Source organism: Pristiophorus japonicus, chromosome 13, assembly GCF_044704955.1.
Source record: "Pristiophorus japonicus isolate sPriJap1 chromosome 13, sPriJap1.hap1, whole genome shotgun sequence".
In the NCBI taxonomy this organism is placed as follows: Eukaryota; Metazoa; Chordata; class Chondrichthyes; family Pristiophoridae; genus Pristiophorus; species Pristiophorus japonicus.
In genome coordinates this window covers 129,358,707-129,375,778 of record NC_091989.1, presented here as the reverse complement: position 1 = coordinate 129,375,778, position 17,072 = coordinate 129,358,707, and the positions used below count along the sequence as shown (strand labels likewise).

Genomic DNA, 17,072 nt, shown 5'->3' with positions numbered 1-17,072 from the left:
TGTTTTTTTAAAGCTCTCTAGTAATATCTACAAGTGTCCAATCTCAAAAGAAAACCTTAAGTGTACTCTGTAGGTTAGAATTTCTTCTTTTTTCTTCAACATTAAAAAATAATTTGGTTCCCCATTAAAAATAAATCATGCTTTTTTAAAGTTTCTGAGCAATCCTTTTTTAGATTTCCTTCAAAGAGGTGACTAGATCCCAGATGAGAGAATGAACAGGAGACTTGCTGTGTAGGCAGCCTCAAAGGAAGAAGGAAAATGTCCTCAGCTGACTTCTGGTATAAATTTATTTTGTTACTATTGGGAAAATATCTCCTCCTCTTCCACCATCAATGGCTCAGCCAGGATTTAAACTCTAACCTATGAGGGATTCCAGTTGCAAAGATACAGGGTCAACTATTTTTGTTGGTACAGGCTCAACCTCCAAAATCCGGAGTTCCGGAATCCAGAATGTTCCGTGGCGGAGTCATCCGGAAAATCTTCCAATATCCGGACTCTTTCTCTTTTCCCCCCCACCTCGGCGAACCGACTTCGCTTTGCCCGCCCCGGCCCGACCTCGCCCTGGCTCTCCTTTACCTTGGCTGCCCGACTCCACCTACCTCGGGCCAGACAAGGAACTCCTCCACGGCAGCGGGGCTCCGCCTGAACACTTCCTCAGTAGCGGGCCCCGCCTGATCAGGTCCTCGGCGGCGAGGCCCGCCCGACGACCTCATCGACGGGGTCGGCAGCCCGAACAGCTCCTTGGCGAGCACCCCCTCCCCCCTCCCTTTTGATGTTCTGAAATCCAGAACTACCCGAATCTAGGCTCGGGTGTTTCCGGATTCGTGACGTTCCGAAGTACGGAAAAACACGAAAACCGGCTCGGCCTCAGTCCCAAGGTTGCTGGATTCGGGAGGTCGAACCTGTACTGAGTCAAAAGCATTTAAAACACAGAGCTTTTAACAGCTGCCCTGGAAGATCTTTCAGGGTCAGCTTAACTATTTAATTTATGGCAAGCACCCAGTTTCTCTATCTACCCTGTTGAATCCTTTTTTATCATTTTAAACACCTCAACTAGATCACCCCTTCACGTTCTAAACTCCAGGGAATACAAGCTTAGTTTATTTAACATGTCCTCATAATTTAACCCTTCAAGCCCTGGTGGTATTCTGGTGAATCTGGGCTGTTCTCCTGAGGTCCCTAAATACTCGGGGGTATTTGCCATTTCGTAAGGATAGGCAGAAAGGAAAGGAGGTGGGGTAGCTCTTGATAAGATCCGTGCAGTAGTAAGAAATTATATTGGCTCAGAAGATCAAGATGCAGAATCAGTTTGGGTGGAGATGATAAGTAATAAGGGAAAGAAGTCACTGTTGGGAGTGGTCTACAGGCCCCTAAACAGTAGCCACTCTGTGGCATAGAGTATAAATCAAGAAATAATGGAAGCTTGTAAGAAAGGTACAGCAATAATCATGGGGAATTTTAATCTTCATATTGATTGTACAGATCAAATTAGTAAAGGTAACCTTGAGGAAGAGTTTCATAGTGTATGCGGGATGGTTTCTTGGAACAATACGTTGTGGAACCAACCAGGGAGCAAACTATTTTAGATCTGGTAATGTGTAACGAGTCTGGAGTAATTAATGATCTTGTAGTGAAGAATTCGCATGGGAAGAGTGATCATAGCATGGTAGAATTTCAAATTCAGTTTGAGGGTGAGAAAGCTAAGTCTCAAACTAGTGTCCTGAACGTAAATAAAGGTGATTACAAAGATATGAAGGAAGAGTTGGTTAACGTGGACTGGGAAAATATATTAAAGGGCAAAACCGTAGAAACGCAGTGGCAAACACTTAAAATACAAATATTTTGTCATTCTCAGCAAAGATTTATTCCAGTGAGAAATAAAGATGCTAAGAGAAGGATGAACCATCCCTAGCTAACTAAGGAAGTATCAAATTGAAAAGAAAAGCATACAATGTTGCAAAGGACAGTGGAAGGCCAGAGGATTGGGAATTTTTAGAAACCAGCAAAGGACGACGACAAAAAAATGATAAAGACAGAGAAGATGGCATATGAGAGTAAGCTAGCAAGAAATATAAAAACAGACCGTAAGAGCTTCTACAGGTATATAAAAAGGAAACAAGTAGCTAAAGTAAACGTTGGTCCCTTAGAGAATGAGACTGGAGAATTAATAATGGGAAACAGGTAAAAGGCAGAGACTTTGAACAAATATTTTGTATCGGTCTTCACGGTAGAAGACACTAAAAACATCCCAATAATTGATGATCGAGGAGCTATTGCAGGGGGAACTTAAAACAATTGCTATCACAAGAGATATACGAGGCAAACTAATGAGACTAAAGGTGGATAAGTCCCCTGGACCTGATGGCGTGCATCCTAGGGTCTTAAAAGAAGTGGCTGCAGAGATAGTGGTTGTAATCTACCAAAATTCCCTGAATTCTGGAGCGATCCCAGCGGACTGGAAAACCGCAAATGTAACACCCCTATTTAAGAAAGGAGGGAGACAGAAAGCAGGAAACTATAGACCAGTTAACCTAACATCTGTCATTGGGAAAATGCTGGAGTCCATCATTAAGGAAGTTGTAATAGGACATTTAGAAAATCATAATGCAGTCAAGCAGAGCCAGCATGGTTTTATGAAAGGGAAATAATGTTTGACAAATTTGTTGGAATTCTTTGAGGATGGAATGAGCAGAGTGGATAAAGGAGAACCAGTTGATGCCCTATATTTGGATTTCCAGAAAGTATTCGATAAGGTGTCACACAAAAGGTTACTGCACAAGATAAGAGCTCACTTGATTGGGGGTAATATATTAGCGTGGATCGAGGATTGGCTAACTAACAGAAAACAGAGCGTCAGGATAAAAGGGTCATTTTCAGGTTAGCAAACTGTAACTAGTGGGGTGCCACGGGGATCAGTGCTGGGGCCTCAACTATTTACAATTTATATTAATGACTTGGATGAAGGGACTGAGTGTAACATAGCCAAATTTGCTGCTGATACAAAAGTAGGTGGGAAAGCAAGTTGTGAAGAGGACGCAAATAATCTACAAAGGGATATAGATAGGCTCAGTGAGTGGGCAAAAATTTGGCAAATGGACTATAATGTGGGAAAATGTGGGGTTATCCATTTTGGTAGGAAAGATAAAAAAGCTAATTATTTTTTAAATGGGGAGCAATTACTAAATGCTGCAGTACAGAGGGATCTGGGGGTTCTTGTACATGAAATGTAAAAAATTAGCATGCAGGTACAGCAAGTAATCAAGGCAAATGGAACGTTGGCTTTTATTGCAGGGGGATGGAGTATAAAGGTAGGGAAGCCCTGCTACAACTGTACAGGGCGTTAAAAACACACCTGGAGTACTGCGTACAGTTTTATTCTCATTTTAGGAAGGATATACTTGCATTGGTGACAGTTCAGAGAAGATTCAAGAGGTTGATTCCTGAGCAAGTTGTTATTTAAATGGCGAAAGATTGCAAAGTGCTGCAGTACAGCATGAACTGGGGGTACTTGTGCATGAAACACAAAAGGATAGTATGCAGGTACAAGTGATCAGGAAGGCCAATGGAATCTTGGCCTTTATTGCAAAGGGGATGGAGTATAACATCAGGGAAGTCTTGCTACAGCTATACAGGGTATTGGTGAGGCCACACCTGGAATACTGCGTGCAGTTTTGGTTTCCATATTTACGAAACTATATACTTGCTTTGGAGGCAGTTCAGAGAAGAGTTCACTAGGTTGATTCTGGAGATGAGGGGGTTGACTTATGAGGAAAGGTTGAGTAGGTTGGACCTCTACTCATTGGAATTCAGAAGAATGAGTGGTGATCTTATCGAAATGTATAAGATTATGAGGGGCTTGATAAGGTGGATGCAGAGAGGATGTTTCCACTGATGGGGGAGACTAGAACTAGAGGGCATGATCTTAGAATAAGGGGCCACCCATTTAAAACTGAGATGAGGAGAAATTTCTTCTGAGGATTGTAAATCTATGGAATTCACTGCCTCAGGGAGCTGTGGAAGCTGGGACATTGAATAAACTTAAGACAGAAATAGACAATTTCTTAAACAATAAGGGGTTATGGGGAGCGGGCGGGGAAGTGGAGCTGAGTCCATGATCAGATCAGCCATGATCTTGTTGAATTACAGAGCAGGCTCGAGGGGCTGTATGGCCTACTCCTGTTCCTATTTCTTAAGTTCTTATGAAGGGGTTGTCTTATGAAGAAAGGTTGAGCCTATACTCATTGGAGTTTAGAAGAATGAGAGGTGATCTTATCGAAACGTATAAGATAATGAGGGTGCTTGACAGGGTAGATGCAGAGAGGATGTTTCCCCTCATGGGGGAATCTAGAACTGGGGACATAGAAATTCGTCCTCATTTTTGAACAGTTGAGAACTGTAGAGGCTGGGTCTTTGAAGATAGTTAAGGTGGAGATAGACAGATTTTTGATTGATAAGGGAGTCGAGGGTTTTGGAGAACGGACGGGGAAGTGATGTTGGGACCAGATCAGCCATGATATTGAATGGCGGAGCACGCTCGAGGGGCCAAATGGCCTACTCCTGCTCCTATTTCTTATGTTCTTTTGTTACCAAAACTGAACGCAGTACTCCAAATGGTATCTGACCAAGGCTCCAGTCCCCTTGAGATAAAGACCAACATCAAAAAAAACTATTCTATTAACTTTTTCAATTACTTCTGGCAGCTATGTACTAGCTTTTAGTGATTTGTGTACATGGATACCTAAATCCTTTTGCTCTTCCACACTTGATAGTCTCTCATCACTTAGAAAATATTCTGATTTGTCTTTTTTGGATCCAAAGTGGATGGCCTCACACTGACTATTTTTTGTCTGACTTTGAATTTAAGAAGTGGTACATCTCAACTAGTCATTTTGGTTGTGGACATATATGCAGGAATACAGTAAATCGTGTTTCATTGTTTGACAGGGAATATAAAAGAATACAGGGAAATTGTACCATGAATTAAAAGCCTATTCAAATAAATAGGAAAATGTTGATATATTACTCTGATTTGTAAAAATCCTTTGATTACTGACCTCATGAGCACATTTTATTTCCTATAACCTTGCCCTATGTAACTTGGCAGCTGATTTAACTTGCCTCTGTGCTATCTGTCATTTGTTTTCTTAGTGAGATTGACATTTGGGTTCCTGAGCCTGAACAGTCTGAGATTCCTGCCGAATGGTGGGATGCAGATGCTGACAAATCACTGCTCATTGGAGTCTTCAAACACGGTGAGTAAAGAGCATGAGACAACTTGTAGGATATCAAATGTTTCCTGGACAACCGTGGTATTCCAATTGAATCTTCCAAAAGGGAATCAAACAATCAACAATCACCCGCAGTCAGAAATGGAGTGATATACATACCCAATATAAAGTAATGAAAATGCATATATTAGATTGATAATTTAGCTACTTGTATTGACATGAAATCATCTCTAATTTTATTTGTTCCTGGGATGTGAGTGACACTTGTGAAGCTTCCATTATTTCCCATTCCTGGTTGCCCTGAGAAGATTGTGGTAGGTCGTCGTCTTGAATTGTTGCAATCCTTATGGCCATGGTCATTTTTCCCGTGCTTGGCCAAAAATTATCAGATTTATTGAATTCAATAATGTAACTTTAACAATATTTCATGGTGAGATTTGAACTCGGCCTCGATGTTGCTAGTCTGATACCATGACAACAACAACTTGAATTTGTATAGCGCCTTTAACATAGTGAAATGTCTCAAGGCGCTTCACAGGAGTATTATAAGATGATGAAAAAAAACCATACTGACAGGGTTCATGATAATTTTACCCCAAAATGTGTCACAGTGGTCATCGACAGCATTTACACAAATTAAGTAGTAGTTATGAAAACCCTAATAATGACTTCATTGGTTAAAAAAGAAAAGCTCAGGCCTATTGTTGTATAATATGCTGGGTCCCAGAAATATCTAGATCTGGGCCCTTTGTAAGATATTTCCAATGTGTTCTTCCACTCAGCCAGTCGAATTTGTTTTGCAGATGTAAAAAAAAAACAATTATTAAAACCATTTCAATGTTAGGGAATATTCTTCACATGTTTAAAAAAAAAATCTGGGGTTGAAGAAGTTACTAGAGAATTTATAAAGTTCAGAATAAAATTATTTCCATGTTGTAATTTCTATGTAATATATGTAGTTTTAAGATTGAGTTAATGAATTGATCTTTTCTGAATACATTAATATTTTTATTATGTTAGTGTAAAATCTGCTCTCATATTATTCTCCCTAACAGAGCCTTGTCATTTGTTGTTCACAGGTTATGAAAAGTATAACACAATGAGAAATGACCCTGCACTCTGTTTCTTAGAAAGAGTTGGTAAACCCGATGAGAAGGCAATTGCAGCAGAACAGAGGGGAAATGATACCTTTGCCGATGGTGCAGAGGGGTACGGTTACTCTCAATCAACATGGTGAAGTGGTTAAAATTATTTTAAAACATTACTTGTCTCTCTTTCCATAATCTCAGGGATGCCTGGTTTTTAAAACTTGCTTGCCTCAGTCGGGTGAGTATAATGAGTTCTTGGATAAATCAATTGATGGGGTGCCATTTAGAAGCAAGGTGCTCCATGTCTGTGAGGAAATGACAGCATCTGCTTAGCCCTGTTAAATCATATCTAATGTTGACTGATCATGGTGTAGAATTAACAGTGGTGGAGGATCAGTGACACACACATTCCTGTCCGTTTGCCCAGAAGATGATGAATGATACTGAGTGTCCTGCAAGCGAATGAGAACATTGTGGGGTTGGGTTTCATGTATTAGAAATGTTTTGGACCAGTTTAATCTTTATCTCTTTATCTTACTCTTCTGTACTGTATATATCACTGCTATCTATAAGCTTGGAAAAAAGTATTATTAATTGCTAATTCTATTCTAACTAATCTATGGGTTTTCTAACAGGGATGGTGAAGATCCAGAATATAAACCAACTCAACCATTATTCAAGGATGAAATGGAGGTGTGCAAATGAAAAAAAAAATTCAGATATATATTATATAAAATACTGCTTTTGTTTCTGAACAAAACTGATTTTTCTGTGTAATAATAATACTACAATATTACTTAAGTGAAAAATAGTTTGGGACAGATAAATAATTATTATTTATGTACAAATCATATTCTATTTACTAAAATTGGTAAAACTAACCCAAAACAATTCTTCTAAAACCTCTCTATTTTAGGATGCTGCATCTTCTCCTGGGGATCTAATGATTACAGGTGAGAATGAAGATTTGAAGATGTTTTTGCTGTAACTTGATTTAAAGAATAGCCTTTTTACTTGAAGATGAAATGTCCATTCTGTTTCATCGTAGATGGCCTTTTGGGAGAAGGTGATCTGCTCTACTGGCCGCCGGCATCTGCTTTAACAACACGCCTGCGTCGACTTGTAACAGCTTATCAGCGCAGTAACAAGAAGGAGCAGGTTAAACAGGAAGCCCAAACAAAAGGGGACAAGAGAAGACGACTGTGTGCAGACACTGTAAAAGCAAAGGAGGCTGCCAAAATCGAGAAGCAACAAAGGTACGTGTAGCAGCAATTATGCTAACAAGCTGGTGGAATTTTCTCAAATATTGTTTACCATAGTTTGAATGGCACCTTCATTTGGCACAACAAGTCTACTTTCTTTAATAATTACAGTAATTCTCATGCTACGCCATTTACCTCTTTGGTTACAATAATATTAAGGACCCCAGTTCCTGAGAACTTGAGTCCTTAATAATGAACAAAGAAAATAGTTAAATAAGGACCTTTCTGTACAACGTTTGTAAATTTCTGCATGCTCAGTTTTATTACTAAATCTCAATTGAAATCTACAAAATGCATATATCTCTTTGCCATATTTACAAAATTGCATTCTTTCCACACTGTCGGGATCTAGCTCTCTCCCCGCTACTCCCATTCTTTATAAAGGTCAGTACCACACCTGTATAAGAACATAAGAAATAGGAACAGGAGTAGGCCATATGGTCCCTCGAGCCCGCTCCACCATTCAATATGATCATGGCTGATCTGATCATGGACTCAGCTCCACTTCCCCGCCCGCTCCCCATAACCCCTTATCCCTTTATCATTTAAGAAACTCTCTATTTCTGTCTTAAATTTATTCAATGTCCCAGCTTCCACAGCTCTCTGAGGCAGTGAATTCCACAGATTCACAACCCTCAGAAGAAATTTCTCCTCATCTCGGTTTTAAATGGGCAGCCCTTATTCTAAGATTATGCCCTCTAGTTCTAGTCTCCCTTATCAGTGGAAACACTCTCTGCATCCACCTTGTCAAGCTCCCTCATAATCTTATATGTTTCAATAAGATCATACCTCATTCTTCTGAATTCCAATAAATAAAGGTCCAACCTACTCAACCTTTCCTCATAAGTCAATCCCGGGAATCAGTCTCGTGAACCTTCTCTGAACTGCCTCCAAAGCAAGTATAATCCTTTCGTAAATATGGAAACCAAAACTGCCGCAATATTCCAGGTGTGGCCTTACCAATACCTTGTACAGCTGCAGCAAGACTTCCCTGCTTTTATACTCCATCCCCTTTACAATAAAGGCCAAGATACCATTGGCCTTCCTGATCACTTGCTGTACCTGCATACTATCCTTTTGTGTTTCTTGCACAAGTACTCCCAGGTCCTGCTGTACTGCGGCACTTTTCAATCTTTCTCCATTTAAATAATAACTTGCTCTTTGATTTTTTTTCTGCCAAAGTGCATGACCTCACACTTTCTGACATTATACTCCATTTGCCAAATTTTTGCCCACTCACTTAGCCTGTCTATGTCCTTTTGCAGATTTTTTGTGTCCTCCTCACACATTGCTTTTCCTCCCATCTTTGTATCGTCAGCAAACTTGGCTACGTTACTCAGTCCCTTCCAAGTCGTTAATATAGATTGTAAATATATCTGTTTGTTTTTCGCCAGTGCAGCATTAAGTTTGCTTCTCCTAGAAATTCACCTCTTCGCACCAACTCTGAGCCCTATAGCGTGAACCTAAGCATGTGAAAGCTATTGGGCAATGCATGTTTTCCCAAGATCGAACCATGTCCACATGGCTTGTTACTAGGCCCACTCTGCAGGTTTTGTGCTCTAATGCCCATCCTTATTGTAGCCTATAATTAAGGTGGACCATAGTTCACTTTGGTACCAGCTATTGCTCATCACAAAGGGACCACCTTCAGGCTATCATGTTCGTGCTATAAATAACCCTCCATACCAAACCAAACCCATTCTAGTTCATCTGCTATTTTCGTCCCTCAAAATCAGAACAGTGCAGGAGCATTACCCAAATCAGTATTGAGGAAAATTCAGTGTGTACAGGGAAAGACATCAGGATGGTGATTTGTTACATAAACAAACCGGGAAATACTTGCTCACAAGACGGCCTGTACAACTCATTGATGTTTGAAAAGAGTGAATTTCTCAGCTCAGCACTTGGTGGGAATAGGCAACAAGACAACAGATATCCTCGTCATTTCACCATCCATCTGTACAAGTGAAAATCCTACCTAGGAATGATCCATCAGATATCCCAGGGGATCCCGAGAGGTAGAACTGTTTACTTTTCTGGACATCCAGCATCTATGGTCTTAGTTCACACAAGGCATCCACCATCAAGACATATAATATAAAATGGAGTGTATTTGTATTGTGGCATTCTACAGAGTCAATTACCTCAAGATTTGACAGATCATACAATTTGAGTACCCCTTCAGTAAGCTACATTTTTGGTTTTGGTACAAAAATGTTATCATAAGACAATTAATTCATTGATGAAAAATAACTTAATTAAAGTAGGTGCTGGGGGCACATCATATCAGAGCAGCTAATCCATCACTCTTCCACTAGGTGGACCAGGCGAGAAGAGGCTGATTTTTACAGAGTTGTGTCTACTTTTGGTGTCGTTTATGATCCAGACAAGCAAAAATTTGACTGGACCAAATTCCGAGCTATTGCCAGGCTGAATAAGAAGACGGACGAGAGTCTGCAGAAGTACCTTTATGCTTTCATTGCCATGTGTCGAAGAGTTTGCCGGCTACCACCCAAAGAGAAAGAAGGTACAGATAAACTATGAATGGCTTCATATCTGTGCTAATAAAAGTTAGTGAATGTCATTTTTGAGCTTCCTTATCATAATATGACCATGGCATCTTCTTCCTAGCCATCTCAGTGACCAGTAGTAATCACATAGTTGTTCTGATTACCCAGATTGGGCTTGGTGAGCAATATGCCATTAAAGTTAGGCCAGGAAGGTGTAGAGATTTAGAAGATTTTAGTTTATACAGTAATGAGAACATCCTGCACAAATACCAATCAATATTCTGTATATGCTAAGATTTACTTAAGAATCAGCGCTAATGTTGCGAGTTTTCTTTCTCATAAATCCTTGCCATTTGGAGCTAGCTTTACCTATACGAGTGTTTCTGAGGAAACAACTGCCAATCATTACTGTGATATAATTGACCCTCTAATTATGGAACATGGTAAATCATGTTTTAATTATTAAAGGTTTGTTTTTGTTGCATAGGGATAGCAAGAAATGCACAGCAACAGCAATAAGAAAGAGGATAGATATAGCAGCAGTTCTGGGCCTGTAGAGAGACAACAGGTTATTGCAGGTTAAAATCTACCTTCAGCCTCTGGCCGTACAAAACTATGGGAGATTAGCTTTAGCAATTAATTTAAAAGGAGCAGTCTTTATTTTGAATTAATACATCTAGATAGCACAAATTAAATGAGAAAGACAAGAGTACAGAGTATTTTAACATATTTTTGTTTACTAAATATATTCATTTGAAACTGAAGTTATTAAATAGATAGACTTGCATTTATATGGCGCCTTTCACGACCACTAGACGTCTCAAAGCACTTTACAGCCAATGAAGTACTTTTGGAGTGTAGTCACTGTTGTAATGTGGGAGTTGTAATTGAAGTGCATTTCCACGTTCTCATTGTCTTTGCCAGTGTTAACTATATCTGTTTGAGTGAAATGTGGCTCACCATTTTGACCAATATCTATCATTTTAAAAAGTGCTAAACAGAATATATGTAACTGACTATGAAACTGTAAAAATTTTTATGTGTACTCACGGTCTACACTGCTTCACCCAATTCCCAGTCGTTATTTTATTAATTCAAACTTTTTCCATGGAGTAAAATCTCTCAAGTGGTGCAAATCCTATTATACACACAAACTCCTGTTAAAACTTCCAGGTTATCAAGCAAAAAGAGGACGAACAAGATTATCATTCCAAAATAAATTGATTTCTTTAGCAACATTCAATAAATTTGATGCAAATAAGCTGACTTTTATTGTAACTGCTCCAAGTGAAATCATATTGTCTTTTTGGACAAAATGGAAATCTTTCAGTCTGCATAGTGTGGTTATAAAATAATAGCTGAAGATGTATATATCAAATTTTTTTTGTAAAACATAAATGAGAATTGAGAGTTTTTAAAGTAATTTTTGAATATGCCAGAAATAACTTTAAAAATGGACAAATGCCTACTTAGGTTTGTTTTCCTTTGCACATTGGTGGATAGGTGACCTGATCCAGACTTCTGCCAGTGTTATGATGGGTACTTAGAAGTGGTTAAAAGTGACCTGGGTTGATTCATCATCCTGGTTGAATAGAGTAGATGCTCTAGACGGTCCAACTGATTAGGAGTTCAACATGTGCTGATGCCCAAAAATCAATATCTTATCACTCCATGCCATATAATTTTGGTATGCCAATTTGCTGTGTCACTGGACTGCCAACTCAACTGAAAGTTTGATGGCTCAGCTGTGCAGGGCATTAGAGTTCCAGTGCAGTGTACCAGAGTGCTCCAATGTAGTTCAGGCAGTGAGTTCCCCATCTCTGCTGTGATACAGCTTCCATGGTGTGGAAAAGATAAGTGAAGGCCAGTGTAACCTGGCACCTCTCTTGAATTTCCGACACTGGCAGTAGAGCAGCTCTGTAGAACATTGGGATCAATTGCATTAGAATTGGAGGAACTGTTATGGTATTTGTGCAGCTCACAGATTTCCTAATCATAAACTCAAATTGTTGAATTGCACGGGATTTGTTGAAGCTTGGTATTAACTATTGAATAGTTCAAACAAAGGAATTAACTTGCAGAAAATATTTTTTTCATTCTAGAGCTTCTCGATCCACCCATTTTCATACAACCTATTACAGAGGAGCGTGCTTCCAGGACACTATATCGGATTGAGCTGCTCCGGAAGGTGCGGGAACAAGCTCTTCGCCATCCCCAACTTGACGAACGGTTAAAATTGTGCCAGCCAGGCCCAGACCTGCCTGAGTGGTGGGAGAGCGGAAAGCATGACAAGGAATTGCTCACTGGAGCAGCCAAGCATGGTGTCAGCAAGACTGATTATCACATTTTCTGTGATTCAGAGCTTTCCTTCATGATGGCTCAAAGAAACTGCAGCCAGAACAAAGTCACCCAATCTAGGAGTTCCACACCACTCTTGCACCATCAGTACCCGTCTTCGTCCTCGCCTCTTCATTTACTGTCGAAGCTGCAGGATAAGAAAAGTCAGTTCGAGACTGAGACTGTAAAATGTGAAAGGACAGCAATTGTGAAAAAGGAACCATGTTCATCTGACGATGAAGACACAATGCACATTGAAGTTAAGAATAAAGTGAAATCAGAAGACTGGAGTGCGATGGGTGGCTTTCAGCTACAGAACAGATTAGACAAGAAGGCTGGGATTAAACTGGACCCAGATCCAGATGGATGTATGGTCGCAGCAAGGACTCAACCCCTTACACCAAACTCCGTACTCAACAAACGAAAAACAAACCGAGAACGTTCGGATTCAAGCTCCGATTCAGACTCTGATTCAGACAATTCTTCATCGTCTTCACCTTCATCGTCGTCATCGTCATCATCCTCGTCACAATCTTCATCTTCTTCCACGTCGTCGTCGTCATCATCCTCCTCCTCCTCCTCCTCCTCTTCGTCCTCGTCCTCCTCATCGTCCTCTTCCGATGATAGTGACAGTGACAGCGATGATAAGCAGAGCACTGCAGGTTGTAAGTAGCTCTTATTAAAGCCCCCTCTTTACACCAAATATATGCATGGGTTGAGCTAAATGACAAAAGTGGCTTTAAAAATGCAGCAGAGAATAGCTGATATCAGAATAAAGATTTCAGTAGTCTTTCAGAAATGATGTCTAGATGTGGTGAATGCATTAGTGGACATTTAGAAGCTATTTTAACTATAATTTCACCAAAATAATAGAAGCAGTGCATGCCTGCTAGCTAAAACTTCAATCGTCTTTCAGATATGTGGGCAACATGAGCAATATAAACATGTACATGGTGCATTATCCATTAGTAAGGTTTTTTTAGTTGTCATTATTGTTTCATGCAAAAATATAGTCAATGCCTGAGATCCTTGCAATAAAGGAACATTTAGACATTGAGGGTAGGTCTAATGTATGCAATAAATTATTAATGCAGTCAGGAGTGGTTTTCATTTTGGCAATAAAAATGCTATTTGTATTTTAATTAGCTATATGTATATTCTAGGAAGTAATTATTGCTATGCGTCAAGTGTCACTATCAGTGACATAAGGTACCAGTGGTGTAACGTTGCTACTGACCCAGTCTTGCTTAACAAAGCAGTTCTATGTCAGAATAGGACATTATACAACTGTCAACCACAAGATCACTTCTTTTCACATATAAAAACATATAAACATCTAGTTGAACCTGCAAACCAGATTTTCTTCCGTGCCACATCCACTATGTTACGCCGTCATGTACAGAACAGTCCCTCCAGGCATTTGTAGCACAGAGCAGCAAAATACAATATGGTGCAGGCAATATAATGTGTTGCAGCAGCAAAGTTTGGCTCTTTAGAGCAGAGCGAAGTAGGATTGAAATACAGATGAGTAGAGCTCAGACATCTTCCCCTTGGATAGAGTAAAAGGGAAGGGTGGGGTGAGGTTCAGGTTAATTGCAGATATAAATATTATTGACCATACTTGAGAATCGTATACCCTCTGCTTTGTTTGCATAGTTGATGTGATCCATGTAAACATGAAGTAACAACTGCAATTTGTAACCTTAACATCAGAGGTTGTTAGGGCTATATTGAAACACTACTTTAACACAAAATCAATTGCATTTCTTAAAAGGCAAAGCACCACAGCACTTGAAGACCTATGATGAAGACAGTGTAGCATCTCTCAGTATCACACATGATGAGACACAGGACAGCTTTCTACCAGATAGTGGAAAGCCTGATATTCACTTCCTGCAAGAAAGACATCGGTTTGCTGCCTCCTGCTGGCCAAAGGTATGCACTGAAAGTGATGGCTACATTTTGGACTATCTTAAGTTACCACCAGCTTAGGCAGAGTGCAAAGTTATACATGCCGTTTGTGCAAGAGAGTTCTGAACTTCTACCATCCTTTGTGTGTAGAAGTGTTTCCTAACTTCACTCCTGAATGACTGGCTGTAAGTTTTAGGCTATGCTCCTTAGTCCTAGATTCTCCAACCAACGGAAATGGTTTCTCTCTCTCGCACGCTCTTGCTCTCATCAGTTCCACTTAATATCATGAAAACTTTGGTCAAAGCACCCCTTAATCTTCTAAATTCTGGGGAAGACAACCCTAGTTTGTGTAATCTCTCCTCATGTTTAATCCTTAGAGTCCAGGTATCATTCTAGTAAATCTACACTGCATTCTCTCCAAGGCCAATATATCCTTCCTAGGGCGTGGTGCCCTAGAACTGAACACAGTACTCCAGGTTATAATATAACTCCACAAGATTTGAAGCTGCACTCTCTGAAAGATGCATTTGGGAGGGGATACGGAACTACAGTATCTTGCATACGCCATTGGCATGGAATGCTGTGGGATTCAAGTATTTGGCACTTTGAGAGAAGGGGAAAATAACTGGAGGGGGTGATGTCCCTGGGTTTTTTATGCTGCAGTTGGTCTGTCACCTGAAGAGATAGGGGAATAGGGAATTAAAGAAAGGAGTTTGTTTCTCAAATCAAACTCTTTTCCCGTTCCCTGGATGAACTGCCTCCTGCTTGATTACATTAGCACTAGCTTCTCTCTGCTTTCTTTCTCTGAGACTGGGCCCAGAAGAGCCGAGGGCCCAGGAGCAGCACGGGCCAGCCCACACTGCAATATGTGTGCCCACTAGGTCCATGCAGCAGAGTAGGTCTCCACACATCCTGGTTAACCCTCGCCACTGGATAAAGGCCGAGCTCTCTCAAGCCCGTGTGGTGGCTGATGTGCAACGATCACCACATGTTTAAAAAAAATCTACGCACAGGCATCTTCCACCCCCTCAATTGGAGTTCAGGACTGGAACATCGGGTCCTTCATTGAAACATCTGTGAACTCATGTGGAAGCAAGTCATCCTTGTTCGAGGGACCGCCTATGATGATGGTGATGACATTTCATATGCTTTAATATGCTTTAGTTTGTAATTTGAGGGATTAACAATTTTACAGGAAGAAATCATTTGGACTATTGGAATGAGTTTACAAGAAATTTCTAAAGATGTATTTTGTTTTCACATAGGATCGCGTAATGATCAACAGAATAGATAGCATATGCCATGCAGTGTTGAAAGGAAATTGGATTCCATCAAGAAGAAGTTACGATTACAACGCTGTGACCTCTTCTTACACAACAAAATTACTCGATAGTCCTTCTGCCATGGGAGATTTCAGTGATTCTGCTGTTGTAACATCAGGAAGCCAGGGTGTTAAAGAAGATAATTCTCTTTTGTCGCAGTTCACAAAGGTGAAGAAGCATGTGCGAGAAAAGGAGTTTACAGTGAAAATCAATGACGTATGTTCATTTTTATTACTGTTAGATCTGATTCTAATTGCAGATCTTTGCAGTGTGCAGCATGCTACTCCGCATCTGGCTGCCAGCAGCGTTTTCACTCTGAACTACTTCCTTCGCACACTTTATGAACATTACTCCTTTGTGCTTTAACCATTATTAATTTTAAAGTACATTTAATTAGATGTGAGCTGTATTGTAATGCGCAGCATTGAAATCTTTATTTCTGCTTTTCCCCCTCTGCAATTCTGAAGGCTTTCCTAGCAACAGTGCTTACCTAATGCTTTGCATTTTGTGGTTTCTCGCTGTTTGTAGGCCTTTGAACCCGTGGATCCTTATTTAATACAGTACAGACTTAGCTGGTTTTGATTGAAGGTTGATGGCATAGCATGATGTGTTGTAGTAAATGCAGAAAGAGCTTTTTTTTAATTCTCTGCTTTTTAAGTCAAAAAGTCTGCTTTTTGTTTTCTTTTACTTAAAATAAATAAGCATGATCAGCTTTTTGCCCTGTGTCACAATTGTCAGTAAATATTGGGATATCTGACACAAAGCAGGTGCTGAGCTGGCAGCTTCTTCAAGTGACAACAGGTACTCCTATATTTATTAACACTTGTAGTGTGCAGTCGCACTTATCATTATTTTAATATTACAAAACCTGCACAACAGATGAGTACTTCTGAAAAGCTATATGTGGGGCTCCCCAACTTTAAAACTTCTATTGGATTTTCATCAAAATAATCAAATTCCTCTCCGCTGCCACTGGGTTCTTCTCATAAGAGAATGATGGAAAGAATGAACAAATTTTACTTACGAATCAGGAGGCACCATTCTTAAACAATAATCTTTCACCTCAGTAACAAATATATTCATTAGATTTTCACCAACCTAGGTTTTTTTTTTATAAAAGATACTTTTCAAACTTGTGGTTGCTTTGAAAATGGGCATAACTTAACCATATTGCATTGTAAATAAATACAAACTTCATCTCAAAAACTTTGTTTATCAAGTTTGGGGAAATGTAAGTTACTTTGATTCATCAGATTCTAAAACTTTACATCCATCCGTTAACATTATGTGGTGAAATGAATGACTTGCTGTAGTTTTTTAACCTTGCATCATAAATAGGGTTGCCAACTCTGGATGTATTAAAGATGACCTCATTACATAACTTCCCACCTCCAACTGCCCTGATCTCACCATT

General features: G+C 39.8%; 1 protein-coding gene across 7 annotated transcripts in view; it reads left to right on the top strand.

Annotated features, from left to right (window-relative positions):
* The window catches only part of chd9 (chromodomain helicase DNA binding protein 9), a 331,271-nt gene that overhangs the window by 285,190 nt on the left and 29,009 nt on the right, over positions 1-17,072 (top strand). For 4 of the 7 annotated variants that reach the window (XM_070898009.1, XM_070898005.1, XM_070898008.1 and 1 more), the window contains exons 25-33: positions 5,149-5,252; positions 6,308-6,461; positions 6,952-7,009; positions 7,233-7,269; positions 7,365-7,572; positions 9,897-10,105; positions 12,191-13,090; positions 14,200-14,360; positions 15,602-15,874. In XM_070898009.1, coding sequence (XP_070754110.1) covers positions 5,149-5,252; positions 6,308-6,461; positions 6,952-7,009; positions 7,233-7,269; positions 7,365-7,572; positions 9,897-10,105; positions 12,191-13,090; positions 14,200-14,360; positions 15,602-15,874 — 2,104 coding nt within the window. The remainder of the gene's footprint in view (positions 1-5,148; positions 5,253-6,307; positions 6,462-6,951; positions 7,010-7,232; positions 7,270-7,364; positions 7,573-9,896; positions 10,106-12,190; positions 13,091-14,199; positions 14,361-15,601; positions 15,875-17,072) is intronic. The other 3 variants (XM_070898007.1, XM_070898006.1, XM_070898010.1) reach the window with 2 other exon arrangements.